Consider the following 27,452-nt stretch of genomic DNA (forward strand, 5'->3'; position numbering starts at 1 on the left):
GTTAATTGGAATTTCATCTTTTATGATGAAATGGTACCTCTGTGGATGAGGTAAGAGCAGAGGGTAACATTCACCTTGATTTCAGCTGGAGTATCCACTTGGGTTCTCATGGCATCCCTCTAGCCAAATGTAAATGTAACTGGGTCGAAAGACTACGGGGTAGGTATACATGGCATATAGTTGGCTGGACTGCCAGGATCAAAAGGCTTGCAATCAGTAGTTTGAAATCTTACTGGCAGTTAGTTCTATTCCTCAAGGAGCTTATTAGGGCTTATGCTGTTTGACACAGTGATCTGATTGGTGAGTTGGAATGCATCCTCAGCATGTGCATGATGTGAAACCAGGGAAGTGGTCAACACGCTGGAGAACAGGGTTGCTGCGTAAATGGCCTGATAGGACAAAGTCTTGCACTCAGGACAACCCCCTCCCATGAAATGCTGTAGGCTGGGGACTGACTGATGAGGTGGTAGCTCTGCAAAAAGGGACCTGTGGATCCAGTTAAAAACTGGAACAAGGGTCAACACTGCAGCTTTATTACAATTAAGGCTAAACACATGCCATGCTACATTAACAAGCATACAGCCAGCAGATGAAGGGCAATGATTATTCTCCTCTGTTTAGCATTTGCGAGGCCAACATCTGCAATACTGTGTCCAGTTTGGGCTCCTAAGTATGCTAGATACTTAGAAGATGAACAGTATCCAGAAGAAGGTAACCAAGCTGGTTCCAGGGATTGGAGCATGTGACCTAAGGAGAGGTTAAAGGAATTCAGATTCCTTATCTTGAAGAAGAGAACACTGAGCACGTAATCCCAATGCTTCACTGAATGGGTTATGAAGAAGGCGAAACTATATTTTTTTGAAGGTGAATAGGGGAAGGACAAGAGAGAATAGCCCTGGCTGGATGCCAGGTGCCCTCCAAAGCCCCTCTATCCCTCCCCTTCTTAATCGGACAGGGGAGGGAAAATATAATGAAAGCTCATGAGTTGAGCTAAGGATGGGGAGAGATCCTTCGGCAAAACAGACCCAGCTTGGAGAAATTAATTGAATTAATTAGTAATCAAAATCAAAGTAGGATAATGAAAAGTAAAATTAATCTTAAAAACATTCGTCCCACACCCCTCTCTTCTTCCCAGTCTTAACTTTATTCCCAATTCTCTACCTCCTTCCTGCCAGCAGCACAGGGGGATAGGGAATTGGAGTTATGTCATATTGTTTCTGCTGCTGCTTCTTCGTCAGGGCGAGGAGTTCTTCCCCTGCTCCAACATGAGTTCTTCCCACAGGTTGCAGTTCTTCATGAAGTGCTCCAGCATGGGTCCTTTTTTTCAATAGTCAGTCCTTCAGGAACAAACTGCTCCACTGTGGGTCCCCCATGGGATCACAACTCCTGCGAACAAACCTGCTCTAGTGTGGACTCCTCTGTCCACAGGTCCACAGGTCCTGCCAGAAGCCTTCTCCAGTGTGAGCTTCCCACAGCATCACAGTCTCCTTTTGGCATACACCTGCTCCAGTGTGAGGTCCTCCATGGGCTACAGGGGCACAGCTGCCTCACCATGGTCTGCACCACGGGCTGCAGGGTAATATCAGGTCTGGCACCTGAAGCACTTCCTTCCCTGGCCTTGGTGTCTGCTGGGCTGTTTCTCACATATTCTCACTCCTCTCTTCTCTGGCCACAATTACAATTTTTCTTTCTTAATTTTATTATCACAGAGGTGTTACATTGCTGACTGGCTTGGCCTTGGCCAGCAGAAGGTCTGCCTTGGAGCTGGCTGGCATTGGCTCTGTCAGACATGTGGGAAGCTTTCAGCATCTTCTCAGAGAAGCCACCCCTATAGCCCCTCGACTACCAAAACTTTGCCAAGCAAACCTGACACAGGCCATAAAGTGCAAACAAAGAAACTTCAATCGGATTTGAGGGGGAAAAAAGTCACATTGAATGTGGCTAAACACAGAAGCCCAAATACAACCAAGAGATTCTAAATTTCTATTGCTGATTTATGATTTTCAGGTTGCTTTTCTCTTTCTTATTTTTTGATCACTCAATAAAATTATATTGGTGACAAGGCTACCAGTGTTCATAGTAAATAACCAACACACAAAGTTAAGCAGTTTGTTACTCTACTCTTTAAACCTTTGTAGTGCAGTGGCATCAGAGAGAAAGGAAGATAATCTTTGAATCTGATTCTCACATCTCCTGGGAGATGTGGAATGTTAATTCTCTGAGTTCAATACTTGGTCAAGTACAACAGTCAGTAGGCTGTTGTGCAGAACTAGAGCTCTCAGCCATGTTCCTTGCACTTTGTTACCCATGAGCTTTGCAGTTTTACCCAAATGCTCTATATATGGGCTGAGCACAGGTGCATGGCTGGGTGGACTTTAAGCCTCTTCCACTCTGTGTCTAAAACACAACAGAGATCAGGAAATAGCTAAGCTCGAAGTGAGACCACCTCTGCACATATGTAGAGACCCAAACCCTGTGTTTGGTTGTCTGACATAAAGGTTTCAACTGACTTCTGCTGTACTTTAGAGTTAAGATGCTACTTGGCACTTGGCTGTTTGAAACTGTTCTCTGATACCTGAGGTGTTCCCAGTTTATTAAGCAAAACCCAAGTGCAATTTATGGAATTTGAATTTGTCCTCACATTGCTTTGGAAAAAGTCTGATTAGTGAAATGAATGTCCATGTTTTAAAAGAAGACATTATTGTGTACAAGTGGATGGCCACAGACGGTAAGGTCTCTCCATGTCTCATTTGAGAAAGTGTGAGATATCTTACTCTAAGATGAACTGTAAGCTGCCTTGTAACTTTGAAACCATGATCCCATCTCCATTAAGAAGTGATGCTATTACAAGTCTGAGCTTGACAGATTGTTTCCATGTTAGTACCATCACTTAGCATTTTGTTTTCTGTAACGATGTGCTTATTCTTTACATTTCCTTCCAGGTTTTCCTTAAACAGCCGAAGCTTTTCCTTACATGTAAGAAAAGTTAATTGCATCCTTTCCCTTGGCAGAAACTGAGTATTACCTTTCCATCAACCCAAGCTGCCCACAGAAGTGCACTAAAGTAGCACAGGACTAAGCAGGCTCCCCGTGAAACGTATCTGGAGACTCTGCTGCCCGGGCACCGACGTCCTCTTGGCGATATTTGCAATACAGATCACATCATTCTCTCTCTGAAAAGGAGTTTTTCCTCCAGGTGTTCAAAAAATTAATTTCTCTTTTGTGGGTTCATTAGAACTAGGAATTTAGTTTGTATTGGTTTGGGGGTTTTGTGTGTGTGTTTGTACGTATTTAAATTGTAACAGCACAGACCAGGCTGAGAGGGGGCAGAAATGCCACCTCAAGTGATGGTGCCACTGGTGTCCGAGCAGCGGTGCCCTCAGGGCAGCCCTGTACATCGCGGGTGTGCGCGGGATCAGCGCGGACCTTTCTCCCGCAGGGACAAAGACGACGCCAGTTTCCGCCGCCCGCCGGGTCAGCCCTGCGGCGGGCGCTGCGCCTCAGTCCGCCCCGGCGGCCCGCTCGGCGCGGCAGCACCGCCCCTCGCCCCAGCCCCAGCCCCAGCCCCAGCCTCGGCCCGTCCGGGCTGCCCCGCCCCGCCGGCACCTGTGCGGCCAAGCCGCGCTACGGCAGCGCCGCGCCTGCGCATTGGGCGGGCGCTCGCCGCCAGGGCCGCAGTCACTTCCTGCCCTCGTGCCCATCCGGCTCCGGGGTCAGCGGCCGCCGCTCTGGCGGGACAGCGGCGAATAAAGTTTAATTCGGGGAGAGGGAAGCCGGCCGTCCTCTCCAGGTAGGGCCGGCCCGCCGTGCCCGCCCGCCGCGCTTTCTCCATCCCGTCGGGCGCCTGCTGTCACCTGCGGCCGCGCGCCGCTCTCGCCAGGGCTGCGCGTGGCGGGCGCGCCCGACTCCGGCTGCGACAGCGCCCGGGAGCGCCCGGCCCGGCCCGGGAGCGCTGCCGCCGCTGTGGCTGCCGGGGCGCGGCTTTGCCCCCGCTCCCGCGGGCGCGGAGGGACCCCCTCTCGGTGGCAGGGCTGCGGGACGAAGCTGCGAGGTGGGGACGGAACGCGGCGGGAGCCGCCCGCGGAGGGGGCGCGGGGCCGCGCCGGGCCGGGCCGGGCTGGGCTCGATGCAGGACGCGGCCGGGGGCTCTCCCGGGGCCGGGGCGCAGGTGGCGGCAGGGCGGGAGCGGAGCCGAGCGCGGCGTGGCCGTTGCAGAGGGCGGTGTGGGACCTGCCGACAACAATGGGAACTTTTCCTGCGCCGAGGGTGCCGCTGCCTCCGGCCTGCCCGGCCCTGCCGCCGCAGGATGTGGGTGTGCGGAGTTTTCTGCTGAGCCGCCTGTGCTTCGGCCGTGACAGCTAATTTGCTTATTTCAGCAGAAGCGAGCTGCTGGATGTAGAAAGAAAGTGGGTCGTGCTCACGGAAAATGCCTTTAAGGGACAAGTGTTGTCAGACTGACCACCATCACCATGGATGCTGTGAGCCAGGTATAGTGCTGTGTGATGCTTCACATGTTTTGCATATCCCCTTCGTTTAAAGCTTGCAGAAACCTTTGCGATGGTTGCAAATGTGTATCGTGCGTGTCACTTCTGGATATAAAACGTTTCTGAATTTTGTTTGGAAATGTTTTTTTGATATCTGTGCACTGTCGCTTCAAGATTATTTCAGGAAGAGAATTTTTCCTGAATGCAGGATGTGCAGTAATTCCCGAGCCACCACGTGGGCATTGTATGCAGTGAGCAGAGGAAGGCAAGAAGCGGTGTGAAACAACTGGTCTTTTTGTTTCCAAAAAGTGCAGTGTTCCGAGTCTTTTGTAAAATGATGTTTCTGGCAATCTCTTACATTCGTTGTTTATATTTTCACTCCGTGTCTTCTCTGGTGAGCTCTGATGAACTTGAAGATCTTATTCTCAGAGAAGAAAAAACCCACCATGTCCTGAAATGGCTGTTTGCATTCCACTGCTGTGTGATGTGGAAGGTACCATCGGTGGAAAATACAATGAATACCAACCTGCTAGACATTTTTTAAATTGTTCTGCCTACTGTTATAGTTGGTATCCTTAAAGAAAATTTTGTTCCTTTCTGTTTACCTTCTTGTAGAGTTTATTTGGATGCTTTCACCTGTGTTTTGGAAAGAAAGGTGCTATTTGGATGCTTTCACTTTTGTTTTGGGAAATTAATAGTTAAAAGTGTGAGCATGGCCACTTTGATTATGCTCCTTTAGTTGAATGTAATTTGCAAGTAGTTATTGTTCAGTTAGTAGAATAATTTCTTTGTGTTGATTAAATGGTTTTGAGTTGTTCTAATGCTTTAAACAAGCTGAAATACTTTTCTTACCTTACAAATTAACAGCGGTGTGTTACATCTGCTTCACCTGCATTACTCCTGTGGATGTCAGTGGGTGTTGTACATGCATATGTGTAGAGGCAGTGTGGAAACTAAAATATATTATTTTCAAGTATAGGGAGTAGGCTAGTAGAATACAATACGTCATTCTATTAGAGATCCTCAAATGATTAGCTGATTTGTAATGGCTGTTATGTGTGTATTTAGAGTGTTTTTCTTTTGATATTCTTTTCAGTTTGAATTTATTTATAACCTTACATTTTTTAACTCAACTTTCCTGTCAAAATTTGTTTCATCTTTAAATAGTAAATCTGTGAGTAGTTTTATGCTATGTCTCTACTACTCTTTATTAAGAAAAGATTTCTTAGAGGTGCTTCATTTAGAAACTGAAACCTTAAACTGGGGTTAAAATCAAACCAGGTGGATAAGGTGGGAACTGGTTTATGAAGTACAAAGCTGACTGTTTTGTCAATAAGAAGTAAAAAAAAAGACCTAATTAATGATTTTGCAAACAAAAAATTTGGTTTTCTCTCTGGGCAAAGCTTAATTGCCGTATGCATATACAGCAGTGGAATGCAATTAATTTTCACATGCATAACTACTGCATATTGGAATAACTAATAATCATCCTGATCAATATATATTTTAGTTTCAATAGCTTTTATGAAGAATACGATGTGGCATGAAACATCAGAAATAAGATATTACTTCAGTTTACTTGAACCAGAAGCATGTCTTGAATGTGGTTTTGTTGGTTAAAAATATTATGATAACTCTTTTTGATATACACTGTGCAGTTATGCTTGTGCTTTTTTTCTGATCATTGCTACTTTAAATTTGGTTTCATGGTTGCGTACTAGCAACATTGAAGGCCTATAGTATGCTGTGAAGTACAGTATTGGTAATGCTTTTCTGTACATTTGTTTTGGTTTTAACAATGGGATTATTCTAGGGAATTGCTTTAATTGACAGAAATTTCCAGTGAGTTAATTTGGTTTTATATATTTATATGTTTTTGTGTTTGCATTTGCTACAAGTAGCTTTGAATACACGTTTTCTTTAAATAGTCAAAATTACGGCAAACTGTCGGAAGGTATCATGGCTGCAAAATTCAGTATTGACTTGTTTAATTCAATCTAGATGAAAATTGTAGAATAAGACTAATTTTACTATAGTCCTGGCCTTTCTTTTTATCTAGTTTACTGTATGTGTGGAAAATTCATAACTTATAGGAATCACCTGACTGTTCTCTAATAGCTTATTATCCTTTTATATATTTCAGTACACCTGTTGGAACCTGGTGATCCTCCGTTACTGCAGCAGCCTCTGCAAACGTCAAAATCTGGTATTCAGCAAATCATTGAATGTTTTCGATCAGGTATGAAACTGTGCCTGACTCTGAAAAAGTTCCTTACCTTTTTATAAGAGTTACGTATATTTACTATATTAAAATAACCAACACCTGACTTCCTGCATATTGGCAAACTATTTGCAGATTTTTGGATTTAAGTGTTCCTTTTAATAAGAGTTTTCATATAAAGTAATGAAGAAATAGATCTTTCAGAATCATTAAAAATTATTTTTTTGTACTGCTTTGTGTCATTTCACCTGCTTTTATTAATTTTTATCGTAAAACTGCTGACATGAAGAGAAAACTTTACCTTGAACTTCTTAAATTGCATTATCATGTTACTTTTAAGGTGTTTCTTGATTGTTTTTGGGAGTTGCAATACATAGCAATGAATCTAAGAACAACAACTGAGCATTTCGAGGGAGCATCCCAGAGATGATTGAAATGTTTAATGTTTTCTAGCTGTTTCTTCACTTCTGATACGGCAAACCAAACATTTTATTTTCATAACCCTTGGTCCTTAGTGCTCCTAAGAATGTGTTTCTAGATTTTTCTACATAGAGCTGTTAAGTATATGAAATGTGTCATGTATAAGTCATTGCTGCTGTGCAATGGAATGCATATCTGGTCTGAGTCTTGTAAAAAGGACACAGAGTTCAAGTTGTCCACTAGCATTTCAACAACTTACTACAAAAACTGGATGTGAGATTATTCATTAGTAACATTTTTTAGTTTGATTGAGGTTGCCTGAGGCCTCAGATATGTGTGACAGGCTTCTTTCACTTGAAGCAGATCATTGTAATCCCTGCTGGTAATACCACAAACTAGTTGCAAGTATTTTGTCTCTGGGATACTTCCAGATTGTCCTCACTGGTGTTAAATTGATAGCTTACTTTGATGTCTTCAGTCATCTGCATCAGGAAAGTTGGACAGAAGGCAAAAGAACCTAGAGCAAGATTTCTGGTTGGTTTTGAACATGCAACATTTCATTATGGAGAGTATTTTGACTCTTGTGGTATAGATATAGAGATTTAAGAAATTTTATCAAAAGCTTCTGTCACCCAAGGCATTAAGAGTAACAGGTGAATTTGAATCTATTTTTCTTTTCTAAAAAAAGAAATTGTTTGCTAAAGGCACATAATTTGGTATTCTAAGAGACAGGTATTAGTTATGATCAATGTTTTCTACTGATTTCTTGTGACTATGATGTTATTCTAGCATCAATATTTACGAATATTAAGAAAATTGGACAAGGTATCACTGCCCCACTTAGATGTAACTACAAAATAGAGAAGACTTCGGTAAGCTGGAGGCAGCGTATGTGGGCAGAACTGACTGCTTTTTGCCACAATCTACAGTAGGTGAAGAATAAGGAGGTGATTTGCTTTTCCTCTACCTGCTGTGTCCACAAAACCAGTGGACGTTGTAAATTCATTTGCAGTTTTCAGAAGTTCCTAAAGGTCTGCAGTTTAATTCAAAAGGATCAATTATTTTCTGCTCCCACCAGTGAAAAGCTTCATAGTTGCATAAGGGTGATTTGAAGCCAGAGTGACTACTGTGTCATATAGTGTGACTTTCAGTATCTCATAAATCCTTTAATCTCATCCAGTAATTCTTAAACCCAGTAATTTGTATTGGAAAAAAAACATTTCAGTGCTGAACAGGGGGAGACTGAAATATCACTCTAACAGGAGAGAGAATGAGGAACTTTGGTGTCCCTCAGTTGGGAAGTAGTGGAGATGATTCGATGATTTTTTTTTTTTTTTTCTTTTTTTGGGAGAGGAGTTTGTGGCTAGAGTGTGCATGAACAGCATGAGCGAATTCTGGTTTATTGTGTGCTGTCACCAAATTGGAAGCATTTTGTTTGAAATATAATTTGGTATGAATTATAGTTTTGTATGTCACAGGAATTTTATTTGCATGGAGGATCTTCAGTTTTGTTCAGACAGGGTTTTGTCAGTGGTTGTCTTTATATGCAGAAATTCAAATGTTGGTTGGTGAGATCTGAGTAAACAACTTGCTTTTGGGGGGAACTCTCTACAATTTTTGTTTGTTGCTATATCTAAATATTTGTCCAGTAGTCTGTTTGTAAAAATGCAGGTCAAATGAAGGTGAGGTTAATAACACTAAAAGAAAGAGCAGTGAGAGGTGGCCCAGGAAGGCATAGGAGAGGACAAAAACTGGATGGTAGCCTCAGATGGTCAAGTTTGGGTTCCAGTTTTAAACAACCGTTGAAGAAGACAACAACACTGTACTTTGCTAAAACTCAGTTGTAAAACATTTTGTGGTACTACTGTACCAAGAAATAAAAGGTTTTCTTGGTAAAGCCTATTAGTATTGAAGAACTGCTAGGTAATATGAAATTATTCATATTTGAAAGAGTTTCATTCAGAAAATAGTTCTGCAGTGTGACTCTGAGTTTGGTCTTTAAAAGGAATTCTTAAGAGAAGTGTATGTGGTGATAGAGCACTTGAACATTTATTTCAGTTTGAAGAATGTCTTGCTGCTGTTTCATAGGTGTCTGATATTATTTATTCATGGTCCAGTTTCATTATATTTTTGCTTGTTTGATTAGTTTTGATTAATTCAATTCTAAGAAAAATCAAGATCGGGAAATTAGCTAAATTTGGTTAGTGTTTTTTTTTTTCTAATTTGGAGTGGGTAAGTATTCATCATTCATGCTAATTGTAGACATTACTTTCATAATTTTCTTGAGGTAAGAAATGAAGGCGTAAGTTTGAAGTGTAAAAAAACTGTATTCTTTATTTCTTTAAGCATGGCAGAGGCTGGAATACATCAACAATGCTAGATCTAATTATCTTTAGATAAAATGTATAATAGTCTCAAAAACTGGCATATTTTGTCACGCTGCCTATTTTTTAATAGAGAAGTTTTGGATTTAATTATCTGTATTTTCCTTTCATTGGACTGAAAATATGTCTACGTATCTACTGTGTCACCTAAGCATCATCATCTTGGTATTGGGTCAGATACCTAGATGCAGTAACATTTCTTCACCTATTAGTTATTCTATTTGCTTTATTTCATGCTTTAGTTTTTTGCCTTACCGGGTGCTGTTTTTCCATGAAATGGCTGCATATATCTTTTCTTAGCATTGTTGGATAACCCTAGAGGAAAAAATACTACAGGCTTCTTTAAATGCTCTAGGTGCTTATTCCTTCCTGTTGGGCAGTTGTATTGCAGCAACCTAATACTGTAGTGTGGACTCTTTCCTAACGTCAGCTGTTAGTTTTTATCATAAATCATTGCACTTCCCTGTAAACTGTAACGTGCGTAATCCTGGAGGATTTTTTTCATACTAGTCTGTTTTTCATAGTGAAATTTGGAGTATGTATCATAAACTTATAGTGCAATGAAATAGCATTAACAAAAGATAAAATGCTGTTATAATTATTCATGTTTTAAAATGTTTCCACTTTCATGGGATGATGTGAATTAAAAGATGAACAGAAAACCTTCCCTAAGTGTAATATTTCCTTTATTACAGGAACGAAACAACTTAAACATATCTTGTTAAAAGATGTGGACACCATTTTTGAGTGTAAATTGTGCCGGAGTCTCTTCAGAGGATTACCAAATTTAATTACTCATAAAAAGTTTTATTGTCCTCCAAGTCTTCAGATGGATGATAGTAAGTCTTACTAATTGAAATATTTAATAAAGCTATATGAAGTTGAAAAAATTACCTTTCTTTACCATTTATACAAACACGTCTGAAAGAAAAATGCAAAAGAAAAGGTGGAGTTACATTTCAGTAATAACATGTAGATCACTTTTATGGTATTGAAGAAGTTACAGCATTGACTTTATATGAATTAACAACTACGACCCATGCCGATGTCATAATTAGCTAGGTAGTTTGACACTCTTAATCAAAAGGTTGGATGTACACTCTTAACACTTGCTATTCCTCTGTCCCCTTTTTCTTTCCTCTCTGTCCTTCTTTACTGTGAAAGATAGAGAAAGTATGTCAAAGGACTGAGAAATAATCTCGCAGAAAGAGTGGGTCTAAAAGATCTTTCAGTTTTAGATCATCATAGCTGTGGTGGACTTCAGCTGGATCCTGGCTTGGGTCAACATCCATAGTATTCTCCTGTGCTGGGGAAGCACTTATAGTGCTTGTGTCATGGATACAGTCTTTTAGTCTTATTCATTATGAAACATGGACTAAAAAGTTTACCCTTTTCTTTAACGACCTGTGCTTCACTTCACTTTATGCTGCTTTAACATAATCGATGTGATCAGACCTAACCCAAAACCTTTGTTGTAGAAATTAAACATTATTATTAAAACAAATAACTTAAGTGATGAAAAAATCAAAAAACTGTATTTTTATGGAAAAAAAAAACCTTATTAATAAGTCTCATTCCAGTGAAGATTTTTGTTGAAGCTGATTACTTTGAAAATGCGCCAGCATTCAAAAATGTTTCGTAAACTTTTCTAATTATCGTGATCTCTTGACTAGATCAACGTAGGTGTAGTGAGGATTTTTCTTTCCTGATTAATGCTTTCCTACCTCAATATTTAAAATATTGGGAACAAACAGATATACTTAGATGACTCTTTTCCCATGTAGTGTCAGCTAGTGCTGTGAAGGAGAAGGTGAAAAGACTGGTACTCTCAACTTCCTTAAATATGTGTGCTTGGCTAGTTAGAGAGTCACCGAGCTTCTCTGTGAAAAGGGATGACTTGTATTTTCAAAGCAAGGTTAGAAGTGCATCTGACTTAGATGCAATAGGTTCTGAGTGAAACAGGATGACGCTGAGGAAACACTTCATGTCCAGTTCCTGACATTCTAGCTGTTGAGTGATTAACTTCCATATGTTTTATGAAGTAACATAAAAGTTACATACTCACTGTTCACTATGAGAGGTGAAAATAAAGGGAATAACAATACATGCTCTGAATAAAACTGTATAAATACTTAAGTTTTCTATGAAATTGAATATAGTTATTATTGACTTAAGTGAGAGTTTTTTTCAATAAATAAAAGATAGTGAAAAAGAAGCAGGACCCCATGGTAAAGAATTCCAAAGAGTATGCCCTCATAACTTTTTTGAGATGCATTCATTTAATATAATCACAAAGTAGTCTTAAAAGTTGCTATAAAATAGGAAGGACTTTTTACTTTTGGTAAAAATTATATGAATAGTCCCATCTGAAACTGAACTGCAAAAGCTGTTAAAAATTCAGTGTTAAAAGATGGGTCCTGAGCAACAAAAGAGCGTATTTCTTGTACTGACGCTCTTCCTATGTGTTGCTGAGAGTGTTGAAGGAATAACTGAGTGTGGGTTTTTAATTAGCTGTTACCAGGAATCACATCTTTAAAATTATTCACAGTGATTTGAACTGTGTCATCTCAGTGCCTCACCTTTCTGCTGTAGTACCCTGGCTTCCTCTTTATGCTAGTGCAGATGCTTCATGTATTATGCTGGGAACTAGATCACTGAACTAATCTGGCATTTAATAACAGAATATTACTGAGCCCTGTAAAATAGTATCTACTTATGTCCTCATGCAATGCTCAGGTTACACAGATGTTTCATTCTTTGTAAGGATTGTTCAGAATTCACAGAGAAGAGCTTATTTCCAGAATTAGGTTCCTTTGTTGATAGTGCCTGTTTCCAGCAGTAGGAAAATTGGTTTCTAATGATACTTCAGGCTTAGTTGCACACCTGCAGAACAAGCTCAGTCAAATGATGTTATTTTCGCAATTGATACAGATTTTTTAAAGACCAGCTTAATTCTGAGCATACAGATTTTTAGTTCAGGTGGCTTTTGCATTAGCATGCTAGAAGGGTGTATTTCCAATGTTGGCTTTTAATAAAAAAGCAACTTGTAATGATTACTCGAAACCTCCGAGTGTTCAGAGAGTATAAATACAGGATTTGTGCAAATTTGGAGACTGAATTCACACAGTGTTTAAAAGCTACTTCGAGATTTTAATAATTGGAAATAACCAAATCATTAAAAAATACCTTTTCCTCTTTTCACAGACCTTCCAGATATAAAAGATAAGCAGAGTCAAGCCATAAATGACCTCCTTGAAGCCATCTATCCACGGGTAGATAAGCAAGAATATGTAATTACATTGGAACCTATAGAAACTAATCAAAATGCTGTATTTCAATATGTGTCAAGGACTGATAGCCCAGATGAGAACACAGAAAGTAGCCATACCCCTGATCAAGCTCCAGTACAGGTACAGGAACCCAACACTGAGCAACCCAAGACTCTTTCAGCTCCAGCACCAGTCCCAGCTGGGGAGACAGTAGAATTACCTCCTGCTGATCCTGTTACAAACAAGGTGATACCTACTCCTGAAGAACAGCCTCCAGCAGTAAATCCTGAGTTGGACTCTCTGGATAATTCTGATTATGGCCACCAGTTGATTTGTTGCCTTTGTAGGAAAGAATTTCATTCAAGACGCAGTGTACGCCGGCACATTCGAAAAGTGCACAAAAAAAAGATGGAAGAGCTAAAGAAGTACATAGAAACAAAAAAGAAACCAAACCAATGCTCTGCAAAAGGACGAAATAAGAATGTTCTTGTAGCATTAGGTAGAAGTTGTCCTGTATGTTATAAATCATTTGCTACAAAAGCCAACGTAAGGAGGCATTTCGATGAAGTTCATAGAGGATTAAGGAGGGATTCCATTACTCCTGATATAGCTACCAAGCCTGGGCAACCTTTGTTCTTGGATACAGTTTCTGCTAAAAAATCTTTTAAGACCCGAAAACAAAAGTCATCTTCAAAGGCTGAATACAATTTAACTGCATGCAAGTGCCTTCTGTGCAAGAGAAAATATAGTTCACAAATAATGCTGAAAAGGCACATGCAAATTGTTCACAAGATAACTCTTTCTGGAAAGAACTCTAAAAGAGAGAAAGGAGCCAACAATACTGCCAATGGCACAGAAAAAAAAGTTGAATCAGCAGATTCTGTAGAACCTTCACCCCCTTCCATTACTCTTTCTCCACAGAATGAATTAAAGGGAACAAATCATTCAAATGAGAAAAAGAACATACCATCAGCACAGAAAAACAGAGTTAAACAAGATGCTGAAAACCCTAAATCAACTTCTAAATCAACCTCCAAATCAACCTCCAAATCAACCGCTAAATCAACCTCCAAATCGACCAATGCATCTGCTGCAGGTGGCCAGCAAAAAAACAGGAAGCCAAAACTTTCAGCTGGCTTTGACTTCAAGCAGCTTTACTGTAAACTCTGTAAGCGCCAATTTACTTCTAAACAGAACTTGACAAAACATATTGAATTACACACAGATGGAAATAATATTTATGTTAAATACTACAGGTGTCCACTCTGCTCTTACGAAACGCGTCGCAAACGTGATGTGATAAGGCACATAACTGTGGTTCATAAAAAATCACCACGCTACCTTGGGAAAATAACTGCAAGTTTAGAAATTAGAGCAATTAAAAAGCCAATTGATCTTGTTCTAAATAAGGTGACAAAAAGAGGCCCTCAGAGGGATGAAACAAAACAGATTGGTTCAAAACAGGATATCACATCTAATTCTCCCAATAAAAAGTATGAAGGAGCTGATGTTGGCATTGAAGTAAAAGTAACAAAAAACTTTTCTCTGCACCGATGCAATAAATGCGGGAAAGCATTTGCCAGAAAAGCTTTTCTAGAACATCATAAGAAAACCCACAAAGCAAATGTATCTCATTCACCTGAAGAAAATAAAACCAAAGGCAGAAGTACAAGATCTAAAGCTGTTGTCTGGTGAGGAAAAATAAAAAGTGTTTTGTCTTTTTTTTTTTTTTGTCCTTTTTTTTTTTTTTAAACCCCAACAATTCCACTGAATTTCTTGTGCTGTTGTTGATTTGTTGCCGAAAACATGTTTTCTCATGGATTTTATGGTTTAGTGGCTTAAATGCAACGGTAGATTTCAAATTCGTTTCTTATATTTTGGTTTTAGCATTTTTGAAAAGAGGCAAAATCTTAATTTGTGTTTGTAGGAAGCTGGAATATACATTAAACTGTATTGAGTCAACTCTTTAAATTGTCTTAAGGCATCTGTTGTAATCAAACTAATATTTTTGAAATAGCAATTTTTTAAAATTAATAATAATTTGGTTTGGTTTGGATAACATAATCTGTTAATTAACTTCATTGTGACCAGTTGAAGAAGTACTAAAGACACTACAGTAAAAGCTGTTAAAAGTCTGTGAATTTACTGGAATTGGCATTTGTGAATTTAATTATTTTTTTTTTTTTATATTTAATGTGTATTGCCTATACCCTGTCAACAAAAATGCATAGAACAGTTTTTTGAATGTAATTTGGTTGCCTAACTGCTTTGATTTAAAATCGTGGATTAGGTGCCTGCAAACACCTTTGAAATAATCAAATTTAGGATTTTATTCTTTTAATGCTTATTTATATAAGCCTGGGTTTGGAAACTTCTGGTCATTATTGGTTTAAATTGTTCAAGTCTTATCAAAGTTTATTTTTAAGCATCCAAATGTATAAAAGTATGGCCAAGAATTTTCTAAACTTGTGCTTATATGGTACTCTGGGAGTTTTTTACATTTGGAAGGGTTGTATTTGTAGTTTCTCAGTTTTCCATAGCCTTCACGTTAAAGGTGGCCTATTTTTAAAGGACCTTTTACAAAAGGAAATATTTGTATGCAGTCAGTTTGTATTTCAGAATGACTGACTGATGCCTGAGGATTGGGGGATTGTGCAAAAAATTATAATGAAGAGAGGTAGTACATATGATACAGTGATACTTGTAAGAGTTTCTAACATCCTTATTCAGAATTATCTTTCTAGCATATTTGGTAAAAATAAAACCAAGTATATGTGCCTTGTTCTATATTTCAACTCTGAAATGCTGTTTTCCAGGAGGTAATTTGATTTGAGTTTAGCTTTCCTAGTGAATAACCATGTAGATATGTTAAATTGTAATGCAGTGCTTTTGTGACTTTCTAACAAATCCTGGTTAAGTGGGACAGAACTTCAAAAATTATGTAAGTTGGACCCTGAATTGTGCTGAATTTAAGAATTAAAAATTTAGTCCTGTAAATTATTTATGTTGTGTATTTTTGAATAGAATTGTATGGGTAAACTCAAAGTATTAATTTACTCCCCTTTCTCTTCAGATAGGTTCAAGTGATGTTTGGAAAGTTGGAAGTACACTTGAATGAAAAAGACTTTTTAATTTGTTTTGGAACCGCTAAGTCTTGGTAATGGTACTACAAGGAGGAAGTATTTTCATAAGCTGTTTTTTTTCTTAATATATTAGTAACCACTGACTGCCAGTGGGACAGTGCCACCTCCCAAAACACTGAAGTAGTTGAAATGCACATGCATCTAAATTAGCAGTTATCTATGCAGTTGTGGTTTGACACAGGATAGAAAAAACTTTCTGAAATTACAAAAAAGTACACCAGAGGCAAGTCAATGAACAGCAGCTTTGGAAGAAGGTTTCTGTTCCTCATTTAGGAAATCATCTCCAGAAAGCTCATCCATGGAAATCATCCATACTGGTCCTCCCTGGTAGTGCTAGTTGATGGATAGCTCAAACTTTGTGATATCCTACTTTGGTAAATGTTGTGGTATATACTGTTTTAAATTTATTACAAATGAATGTATAAGAGCAAACAATGTAGTGTGTATTGGCTGAATTGTACTAATTTTTAGTATTTGCCATAACATCAGTTTGTTCATATTGACTAATTTCCCAGTTCTGGGGCATGCTGAATTTCATGTGCTGAAGTAATTTCAAAGATCTTCATGTTTCCCTATGTGGTTCGTAGGAAAACTCTGTAAACATCTGGGAAGTTTACAAGAATATCCACATTCCTCTATTCTTTAATTTTTTTAAAAAAAATTATACACAAGCACTTTAATGATAGTTGCAGTTTATTTTTTCAGTTTATTTTTGAAAGATCAACACACTAATGTTAATATGAAGGTAGTGAATATTTGCTGATGTATTATAGACAATCTGTGCACAACCACTTATAATGTTAGCTTATTTCATTAAATATTAATAAAAAGGGAGGATAGTATGGGAGAATCTCAAAATATATTTTCTCTCAAGATCTTAAATGACCACTATGGGTAGCACTTGACTTTGCATAATTTGGAAAATGTTTTAGATACTTTTTTTTTAACCTTTTAATCATGATTGTAGTAAAACAGTCCCATGCCTACCATTTTGAAATTCTTGGCAGGTTTCATGCGTCCATGGGTTTGTTTTGGGTTTTTGTGTCGGTTTTTGGTTTTGTTATTTTTTACCTTTTAGAAAATACTTTGTTTAGTGATTTGTGTCAAATTGTTACAATTTGAAAGGTATTGTACATTGGAAGAAATACCATGTTTTTTATATAGGTTCACTCCCTTACTTAGGGAGGTGCCTCATGTTCATATATACTTTTTGTATAAAATATATCTAAATGTTGATCACAAGATCAGGAGTAAAAATACTTTTATGGATAGAGAACTATTTGGCCCTGTTAGTGCATTGCACTAAAAATACTGTGAATGGGAACTGAGATTGTAGCTGTTGCTCAAAATGTTCTATATTGAATGTACATGCTTTTGTTTGGATAAACGTACTGTATTTGATGGAAAATAAAGCAGACTGGAAATGATTTTTAAGTGGGCATAAACAAAAAGATGATGTGTTTGTAAACTTGGAATATCTGTCACTCCACAATTGGAACATTGTTTGCATTTTGTAAAGTTTTATTTGTTGATCACTGAAGCTAGTTGTTTGTAATATTCTGTTGTAATAAATGGGTTTTTTTTATTAAAACTTTGGCACTTGTGGAGTGAACACTTCACACTGATGGTTGACCCTTGCTATATTTGTAGAAAACACTGGCTTTTTTGTTCCTTGTAAAGGAACATCTTCCTTAACTAAGCAACACTTGTTATTATCCTTTTAAAACAAAATATTAATATTGAAGGAGATAAGCTTTCCTGGGGTGTTTTTTTTTATAAGAAACATCTAATTGTTTCTTCTTTCTAAACCTTGCTTTCATGGTTGGATATAAGAAAAGAACTTCCATAATAATTGTTTATTCTTTTGTAAAGGAAGACATCAGGCTAATAATGTAACTGCATTTGAAGTCATGTTCCTAAGTGCCTGCCGATTAAGAATAGGAAATTAGAAGACAAGCATAGTGATTGTGTAACTGTTCATTTCTCAGCTTATCCTTGTGGTTTCTGTCCTGGGTAAGTGTGTAGTCTGCATCTTGAAATATGTGAAGGTGAAGTTACTCCTATTTCAGGGTAAGCTATCTACTTACCAGCATATTGGATATGAGTTTTTAATTAAGATACAGTCTTTGCCTCATTGATGGGGCACGTTGGTTTGGCTTGTTTTGCTTAGACTAGCCAAAGACAAATGTAGATTCTTTAGTGGACCTTGAAAATTAAGGCTGAGTCTTGTTAAAAGAGTTTTTTGTGTAGAATTAATGTGAAATACTTTACAGAAGACTTTTGGGATAATCTAAACATTCTGTATGGAAGTCTGTCTTTTTTTGAAGTGATACATATCTAAGGCTTGAGGGGCTAGCTTTCAGGGACGTGAAATCTTGCATTATCAGCAAGTGGCACCATGCTTGCTGAAGTCTAAAAATGCTGGCATCTGTCTCAGAATCATCTGTTCTTTAATTGTTTCTCAGCTGAAGATATCTGGTCTTCCTGGTTTTATTTTTTGTCTTTGTTTTTGGAGTGATTTCTGGGTTTATGTTTTACATGTCTTTTCTATCTGAAGTGTTAGATTCTTGAAATCCTTGTAGTGTTTGATCTCTTTGGTTTTATTGGAGAATAAAGAAATCTGTAGCTTAGATAGTTGGTGACCATTACCACCATTTGTTTTTGATTGGATTCCATTGGGATGAACTTAAAGTTACTGCGTAAAGATTTGTGTGACTGGTCAGGTACTTGAAATACTTTGACAATGAGAACAGTTTTGAGTGGTGGCTGAAAGACCTGTGGGCAAGTATTTCACATCTTTCTCTTTTGCTGAATAGTGAAATACAACAGTTGGTTAACCATGAAGGTAGACCAGTGTGTTGGTTGGGGGATGAGGAGTAGAGAAGAACAGGCCCTCAACGATTGTATTGATGGAGAAGCCCTGGTGTTTGCAGTAATAAGGGGACTGCTGTCTGGGTGTAAAGATTCTCCTCTCATCTTGAGAAGGGGATCAGAGGGGAAGTGAATGATGTGGGATACACTTCAGTTCTGTTTTGTAGGGAGCTTACTTCCCAGTGTCCCTCAATTACAACCTTAAAATAGTAATTTCATAGACACAGAGTGGAATTTAATTTGAAAAGTTAGGATTGTTTGGGTTCATTCATCCCTTTGGGGATTGGCAAAATACTGGTAATCCTATTAAAAGTGTGGTATACTTGGAACCGTGTTTCAAATGAAGAAACAATATCACTGACTTTAGAAGATTTAGTGGGAAATGAAGATGGCCTGAGCCTTTGATAGCACATAGACCAAATACATTATTCTCCAAAACAGATGAAACTATGTAGAGTTTCGCTGCATTGCCAGGAACACCATGGTTGTTCAAAACACATGGTTGTTTTGAAGTCTGGATGGGTGAGGAGCATGTGCTTTTCCATCTTGCTCAAATGTTATTCTTCAGAAGTAGATTTTACAGTGTTTTTACCTCAGTTGTAGGAAGGATTGAGGTTATCTGTGTCAATAATCCACTGTGCTAAATTTGTTAGCATCTGGTAATACCACTGTTTTTTTGCTCTGACACTTTGCTGCCATTTCAGTCTTAAAGCAACTAGGATTTATCTAGTCTGTCCTCTCAGCATAAACCTTTCCTGGTTCAGCTCCCTTGGCTGAACTAGATTTGCTCTTTCACATTATTTACATGCTTTGAGCCTGGAAGTCAGCTCCTTTATCAGGGGCAAAGCAGTCTTCTTTGATGATCTTCCCACAGCTGTTGATGTTACTTTAATCAGTTCAGTGGGCTCAGGGGCAGAGCATAGACCAAAAGGCAGTCTGGGGTTTGCAGGTCTTGTGTATATATGCTCTTACATTTTTTCTGTCTGTTGCTCAGATACTTTCTTTCCAGGATGTGGTTTTACAGTTCTCAGCTTGTGACTTCCTGCAGCAAACAAATGGATGGTTTGAAGTCACTATCTTGTGGCAAGGCAGGTTGCATTTAGCTTAGACTGAAATAGATGTGGATGTGCAAAAACATTGTAATCAGTTTCCTTCATAACATATATCTAAATTTCAACTGTCATTCTCTCTTTGAAGAAACAATTACCTAAGAGTGAACTGGCCTAAAATGGATACATTTCACCCTTTAAATGTGTAAAGCTGCATTTTCCATCAAAAATACATTCGGGATATTGGCAAATAATAAGATCAGTAATTTGTCTCAAATATAAAAGTGGAAAAGGCTTTCCAAATTCATTGAGATTTCTCTGCATGGTGTCAAACTGGTAATAGATTAGATAGTGGCTGAGTTCACAGGGCTTAAAATCAGGTGTCTATGCTGTTTCAGAGTGCTTGCTCCCATTAGTATAAATGAGGAAAACAAGGTGCATGTTTCTGTTGACATTGCTCAGAACTGAACAGACTGTAAGTGACTTTGGTTTTTTTTATTAAATCTCCATATGTAAATATGGACATTTGCTCCTCAAAGAATACTTGCATTATAGTGGACTGCTCTGTACTACTTTGTACTTTTTTTCTGTGTGTATGTGGGACATGGGAATGGATAAGGATATAAGAGTTGGTAGATGAGTAAGGATGCACGAGGTGATCTTTTTGGTATGCTGACATGGAATTAATTGTGCATGTGTAGTACATCTGTATAAAAATGAGAAAGCTTAGAGAATGTTAATGGACTACGTGGGGAGAATTTAGATAGGAAGACTGTGGTATACGCATCCATCTTTAAATGATGGAGTTGAGTTGACCAGGGCCTTGAGGTGAAACTCTCACATTTTCTTGCAAATTACTACAACAGCAGCCTTCCAATCTGAAATATGGATGCTATTAGAACACAAAATATTAAAGTAGAGGAATAATACCTTGTATTGGAACAGAATCTGCCAGTTTAAATGTAAAAACATTGAAACAAAAGAATCTCCTTTTGCCATCTTTGCACGTGGGTGTCATTCTTTTTAATATGGGCAAAATTTCAGGGTCTTTCTAGTTTCAGCCAACTGTTTGCTTTCTCTTCTGAGGTTTGTCAAAATTTCCACTGTGACTGTAGATTTTAATTTTGCTGCAAGTCTCTTGCTTCTCTTAGAAGCCCACTAGTTTCCCTCCTTCCCATGTTTGTCCAACAGCCTGGAGGCGTCTCCCGGCTGGCTATGTCCAGTTATCGTGAGGGAAGGAGCATTGCAAGTATCCTTGTCCTTGCTGAGGGCAGTGGCAGCAGTTGTCCCATGGTAACCCAGCATCTTTTTTTCTTTTTCTTTTTTTTTTCCTGAATGTAGCCTATACATTACCTGTGTCCTCACAGCCTGGGGACAGAGCTATTGTAGAGAGCCATTTGGAAATGAAATAGAAAACTGCCTGTTAGGGGCATCTTTGGTGATAGGCACTGACTACCCTCTTCTCTCTTGGTGTCCAGAGCTAGAATTACTTGTGGTAAACCAGAAATACCCTTCTGATGGAACAGCCTTGCCTCATGTGATAAGTTGTTACCAAGATAAGGCAGTAGGAATATACTCTTTTTGATCCCATATTTACGTAAGAGGAGTGCCAAGGTGGACTGTTCTCACTTGAGTCTTCAAGAATTTAATATATACACAACCACAACCTGTGATTGAGGATATCTTGGGAACATCATGAACATTTTGGTTTTGGTCTTTTGTTTTTTTTTGTTTTTTTTTTTTTTTTTTTTTTTTTTTTTTTTTTTTTTTTGTTTTTTTTTTTTTTTTTTTTTTTTTTTTTTTTTTTTTTTGTGTTTTATTTTGTTTGGGTGGTGTTTGGTGGTGATGGTGGTTTTGGTTATGGTGATTGATCCATTTTAAGTGTATTGTGTTGACGATTTCAGAACATTGGATGCCTCAGGTACATGCACAAACATCTTTTAAAGAGTTTTGACTGCAGTGTCATTCCTAGGAACTGAAGCCAACTCATATTGCAGATTCCTATAAGTGAAATGGTTGCAGCTGGTATAGAAAGTATGTTGGGAACATGCTTGGAACTACTAATAAATTAGACATTGTGAAAATAGTCTTTGACACTTAAAGATTAAAGGAACTATTTTCTTAAGTGTCAAAAATGTCCTGAAGCTCAGGCTGGAATCAGTTCAATTTGCACAAGCCATTGTTTCTTCAGTGTAACAACATGCAAACATCTCATAGATTGTACTTCATCTGACATTGGCTATTTTGAGTTACAGTTTACTTATCATTATTTCATGATTCCTACTTTAGAATTTGTTTTTCTGCTATGCAGGGTGATATTGGAGATATTCCACTTTGAAGAGCTGTTTCCAAATTTCTGTTTTCAGTAAACTGTCTTTCAGTTTACAGTTACCTCATTGGGGTGCAGTGATAGGATGTTTGTTTTCCTCGTTTTATCTCTCTGTAAATGTTAAGTCAACTAACTGATTGCAGCAATGCAGAGTCAGGTACTCAGTTATGTTTTGAGTGAGACTTTCTTTCAAAAAGAAATTTCGTCTTGGAAAAACATATACTCAGAGGCATGGAGGATGTCCCTGAAACTCTTTGAATGCATGCACAGCCGTGGTCTGACCAACAGTGGTAAGAAATGGCCAGCAAAGTATTAGCATTCTTGGCTTCAAGACAAGACTGATAACGGACTAAAATACTTCTGCATCTTGAAAAACAGAAGAAAATATTTCTGTATCCTAGAGCTAATTTTTTATCTCAGTGGATTGGTTTCTAATGCCTACAACAGTGTAATGCAGGGCAATGTCATCTAAAAGTAGTAGAATTCCTAATATATTTTTAAACTGGTTTTGGGGGCCAAGGCTTATGTGAGTGAGAATCTCCTAAAGGAGTAAAAGATAAAACTGTAGCTTTGATAGCTACTGTAGCACAGCTATAGGATGATTCATTCTTTCATTGAAAGCTTCTTCCCTTGTAGAAGGTGTTTCCTTTCGTATTTGTGTTTCCATTACTCACCTGTGTAGTTCCCAGTTCAATTTTTAACATTTAACTGTTTGGCTGTGGTTAAGTTATGCTAAATTATTATTTGTCTGCTTATTATGTTAGCTTCTTTAATAACTTAATTTTTCAAAGTAGAATTTTTTGTTTGTGTTTTGAAAGCTGCCTTGAAACCACTTAACGTGTGATAGTGTAGGGCCAGTGATTTTTTTTCTAGAGAGTGAGGTGATACAAGCACCACTGATTTGGGACTTCAAAATTTGGTTATGGAGTCTCCTAGAAGGGATTTTGAAAGAGGCAAGGCAGAGCTGGGAGAGATCCAGGCAGGAACAATGTGGATCCTCTTATATTTATGCCTTTAAAAATAGATTAGAGAAACAGTTGCCAGGAGTAATATTTCTCTCCCTGCACTAGGCACCTGATAAATGGCTTGACAACTTCTGGCCCTGTCCAGCCATATTTTCTCACTGTTTCTGTGTGCCCGAATCTGAAGTGAAGTGTTTATTTTTCTCTTGGTTTTTTTTTTTTTTTTTTTTTTTTTTTTTTTTTTTTTTTTTTTTTTTTTTGGTTTGGTTTGGTTGGTTTGGTTTGGTTTGGTTTGGTTTGTTTTTTTTTTTTCAGGTGAGGTTTGGTGCCCTTGAATTGTTTTCTCCCTAGTCATTAACTTGTTCTGAGACAGTGAATGATAAAGTGTAATTAACTTCAAATCATTAAGAAATCCTGGTTTCTCTGCTAGGTAGGGACTTGCTGCCTGTAGACCTACACTTTCTTTTTATCTTTGCAGCAAAAATAAATGAATCAATAAATAAAATGAATCAGAGTAACAAGGTAACTATGGCAAGACTCATGAAAGCCTTTGAGGCTAGTGTATTTTTTTGAACTGCCTTATACTAAGTGCATGCGAGAGGAACAAGGTAATTCCTGCCCTGCGGCATTCACAGCCTTAAAAACTAATTTTGTCTTTAGTTTGATATAAAGAGTCAAAGGCTTTGGGCAAGTGTTTTGTATGTGGACAGGAAGGGCAGTAGGGCTATTATTGTTATTAGACTGTGTCTATAAACTGCCATACTGCCACATCCTGTTCCCTGGACCAGGGGGCCTTTGGAAGAGGAGTCTGAAGACCCTGAGCCAGGAAGGAATCTTGCTTTTGTAGCAGTGGCTGCAAGCAGAGCAGCAGAAAATCTTGCTGTGAAGGCAGCTCAGAGTCAGTGAGAAATAAGGTTTTTTTAGATCTGCAGTGGCTTTTGAGGAAGGAATCTGAATGTGGGTGGGGAGCCAGTATCAAGGAAACCCAACAATGCACACCTTAGTTCTTTTCTGGGATGGAAAAGGCGAGGTGGGCAGTCATCCTGCGCTGCCTGAGCTCCCGCTGCTGTGATTTTCAGCGAAACGAATGAAAATCGGTAATTTCAGTTTTGTGTTGTAACTGTTTTCAAAAAAGGTCTTTCCAACGTTCCCGTTCCCTGTATCTGCCCTCCGAGCGACTGGGTGCTGCAGGGCTGAGCCGGGCAGAGCTGCCGCGAGGTGGCAGCAGGCAGCCTGCTATCTTGAGAGACTTCGACAGGCGTTTTGAAGATAGCAAATCCGCAAGTATTTTTAGTACACCCTTTTTCCATAAGGACATCTTTGGAAAAAGAGGTAGCTATTCAAAAAGCGGAGACAGGTTACTGTGGAAAAGTCGGCCTTAGTCAAGTCTGTGACATAGGAATGAGACATTAATGTGATTTCTCTAAGCAGTTCCTAGGTTGTGACATCTGAAATTCTTGAATGATGTTTGTAAGGATGAAGACTTTGTTTGCTTGATTTCGTTTATTTTTTGTCCCCAGGGCTGTGGGATATCTGGGGATAATGCCTTGTAGCAGGGATAGGTGGCATCTGCTGAGATACTCTCTCAAAATGAGGGCATCAAGAATCTGTGCAGCTCAATAGCATTTAAACTCAGTGCTGTTATTGAGTCCCTTACTGAATATCAAGAGAAGAATTGTACTTTAGTAATGCCTTTTACGTCCTCCAAGATTCATTTAACTTACCTCTACATTTAAAAAGCAAAATGATGAACACAAAATTACCTCCACCTTTTAAAATACAGAACCTTTATCTTGGGGAAGACATATCATAAGCAGAAATTTTTGCATTGTTTTGTTGTTTAGCATGATAACATATAAATCTATAAACATGTTGTTTTCAGACCTTGAATTCTATTCTATTTCAGACTTATCATTTGGAGAGGAGAAACATGGGTCATGTCTACAGATAGATACCATCTTTTTTACGCATTTGATAAGGACAACCACCTAACTGGTCAAGTTAACAAAGCTTCTGTCAAAAGAAAAGGAATAATATTAATTAAAAAGCAGTTAATGTGTTTTCCAAAGGAGTATTTGTGTGGTTTTGGTATGTCTTTTTGTCTTTTTTTTTTTTCTTCTTCTATTCTTCAAAACGGAAAATATCTCAGTATCTCTCATATTCTGAGCAGTGACTGCAGGGAATACAATACTGTGTTGGTAGCTATAATGAGGCATATACAGGTTGGTAAACCAATGTAGTGACTCTTCTATATCTTGGATGATGGCTAAAACCAGTAGTGCCACATCAGAGCCCCTCATTTTCACAGCTTATAATTCTACCTGGTAAGTGAGCTCCGTTATTCTGTTTGTATACAGTCAAACCAGACCTCTTCAGGACATACGGGATTTAGTGCATGGATGCCGATCAGTTGTCTGTGGGCGTATTTGCATGTGCGAGCACTCTGTAGCTCTTTGTGTGAGATTTATTGGATCCACACAGTGCACAGCTTAAATTTAATGTTTATGTGAAATGATGGGTTTGCTGCAAATGAGCGCTCTGCAGCGGTTATATCTGCAATTTTGAACATCCAGAAATCTCGAATGCTTAGACTGCACACCAAAACTTAGCACTGCATGGGCACTGTGTAAGTGCATTGAGTTAGTGAGGAGACTGGTTGGCTCACTGATATCATGATCACCTCAGTTCCCAGCTTCTTCTGTGCCGCTTACTGGGGTGTTCCTGCTGTACCCCAGCCCTTCACTGCCTGCAGCACCTGCAACTAATGCAATATTTCGGTCAGCTTCCTTGGCACCATGGCTCTTTGTGAGAAAAAGGAAAGATATGTCATTTGCAATTCCCAGGAATGCCTTTCCTCTTTTGGCCATCTGTTTATCTCTGCTTGCAGACAGCCCCTTTAAATGAAGTCAGATCTCTTGCTCTTTCTAAGCTTGGGATATGCAATATCTTAAGCTTCAGCTCTGTAGAGTAAAGAGTATGCTCCAGGCTCTGAAGAGTTTTAGTTGGAAGACTGTTCCATCCTCATATCAATCCCCCCATTGTTCCTGTACAGCTGTTGCATGTACAGCATACACCTAGCAACTAGATGTTTTTAACAGACATCGGACGGCATAGGAAGTTATTTGAGTCACATCCATGTTAGAATAGATTATTATTTTCCTACTGCAGTTTGTGTATTGCTTAAGGTGAGTGAAATCCTACCAGTACCAGCATGAACTTTCAGTCCTTTCTGTTCTTTTGGGATTTGCAGATCTTTCTGTTTTAGCTGAAAACAGCAGTTGAGTAGTTTCTTATAGACAAGTGGTACCCTGTAATTTTTAACAAAGATGACACCCTATTCCATTAAATTCTTCCATTTTGTCTCAAGAGAAAAAGGAATCGATATGCGAATAGGCTTTTCCTTTCGGATTATTGTTGTGATTCTGGTAGTATCAGTGATGGCCAGATAGAGTCATTAGGGAGAAGCTGTTCATCCAACATAAAGACTAATTTTATCTACAGGGGACATGAATTAACAGGATGCTCCACCTGCCAGGTTCACTGTCATGGTTTTGTTGCCAGCTGATCCACCAGACTAGTACATATTTTTAAGGAATGCTCAACTTTCAGTGATCCCTATGAGGCCCTGTGGTGACTGGTTTTCCCTCCAGTTACTGAGAGCATATGAGCCATGGTGAGGTACACAACAGCACCCATTTTTGGGTGCAGTCTTTCATGGAGCTCCAGGCAGATAAATCCATCCATGCTGTTGTAGGAGCCACATGACATGCTCATCAGTGTAGTTTGCATTTGCATCTTTCCATCAAAACACACTTTTAAGCAGATCTAATATGTACTGTAATATGAGTGTTCATGGCAGGACCTTTGACCACTCTAGCAGTGCTTGTCAAATAACCTGGGGACTCCCTGAGACTTACTGACCTTCTGATGAGTTCATACCTCCCTTTTTCCCCTTCCCAATCCTGTAGGACCCACTGCAAGGGAAGACTTCAGATACATGCCAACTTTTATGTTGACAGAAGTAAGCCAGTTAGTATGTATTGCAATTTGTCATAGGCCAGAAGGGCCAGATTGTGTTTATAAGTTGAGACTTCCAACTCCATCAGGTTGTGCTGGTAAACAGCTATATTAGATCCACTCAGTCAGAGCTGTTCAACTTTTATGGCTTTTAAATAATGTTCCAGGTGCTAGAAATCTGTATGAGGAGATCATATGTTATAAGTCCAGTGTTACCCTAAGATAGGAGAGTCAAAGAGGATAATAATTTTGGCAGAGTTGTCCCGTAGTCTTTCTTCAGAAAGACGCCAAGCAGCTACTCCC

The 27,452-nt window shown here is 38.7% G+C and overlaps 1 protein-coding gene across 1 annotated transcript in view; it reads left to right on the top strand.

The window, feature by feature from the left end:
- The first annotated feature begins 3,956 nt into the window (after window positions 1-3,956).
- The window catches only part of ZNF800 (zinc finger protein 800), a 29,752-nt gene continuing 6,256 nt past the window's right edge, over window positions 3,957-27,452 (top strand). Inside the window, 5 exon segments of the mRNA XM_039383561.1 lie at window positions 3,957-4,051; window positions 4,377-4,487; window positions 6,628-6,723; window positions 10,205-10,348; window positions 12,714-14,469. Coding sequence (XP_039239495.1) covers window positions 4,427-4,487; window positions 6,628-6,723; window positions 10,205-10,348; window positions 12,714-14,469 — 2,057 coding nt within the window. The 5' untranslated portion in view covers window positions 3,957-4,051; window positions 4,377-4,426.

Source organism: Pipra filicauda, unplaced genomic scaffold (assembly GCF_003945595.2).
Source record: "Pipra filicauda isolate LSUMZ 115617 unplaced genomic scaffold, ASM394559v2 scaffold113_size4260070_pilon, whole genome shotgun sequence".
Taxonomy (NCBI): Eukaryota; Metazoa; Chordata; class Aves; order Passeriformes; family Pipridae; genus Pipra; species Pipra filicauda.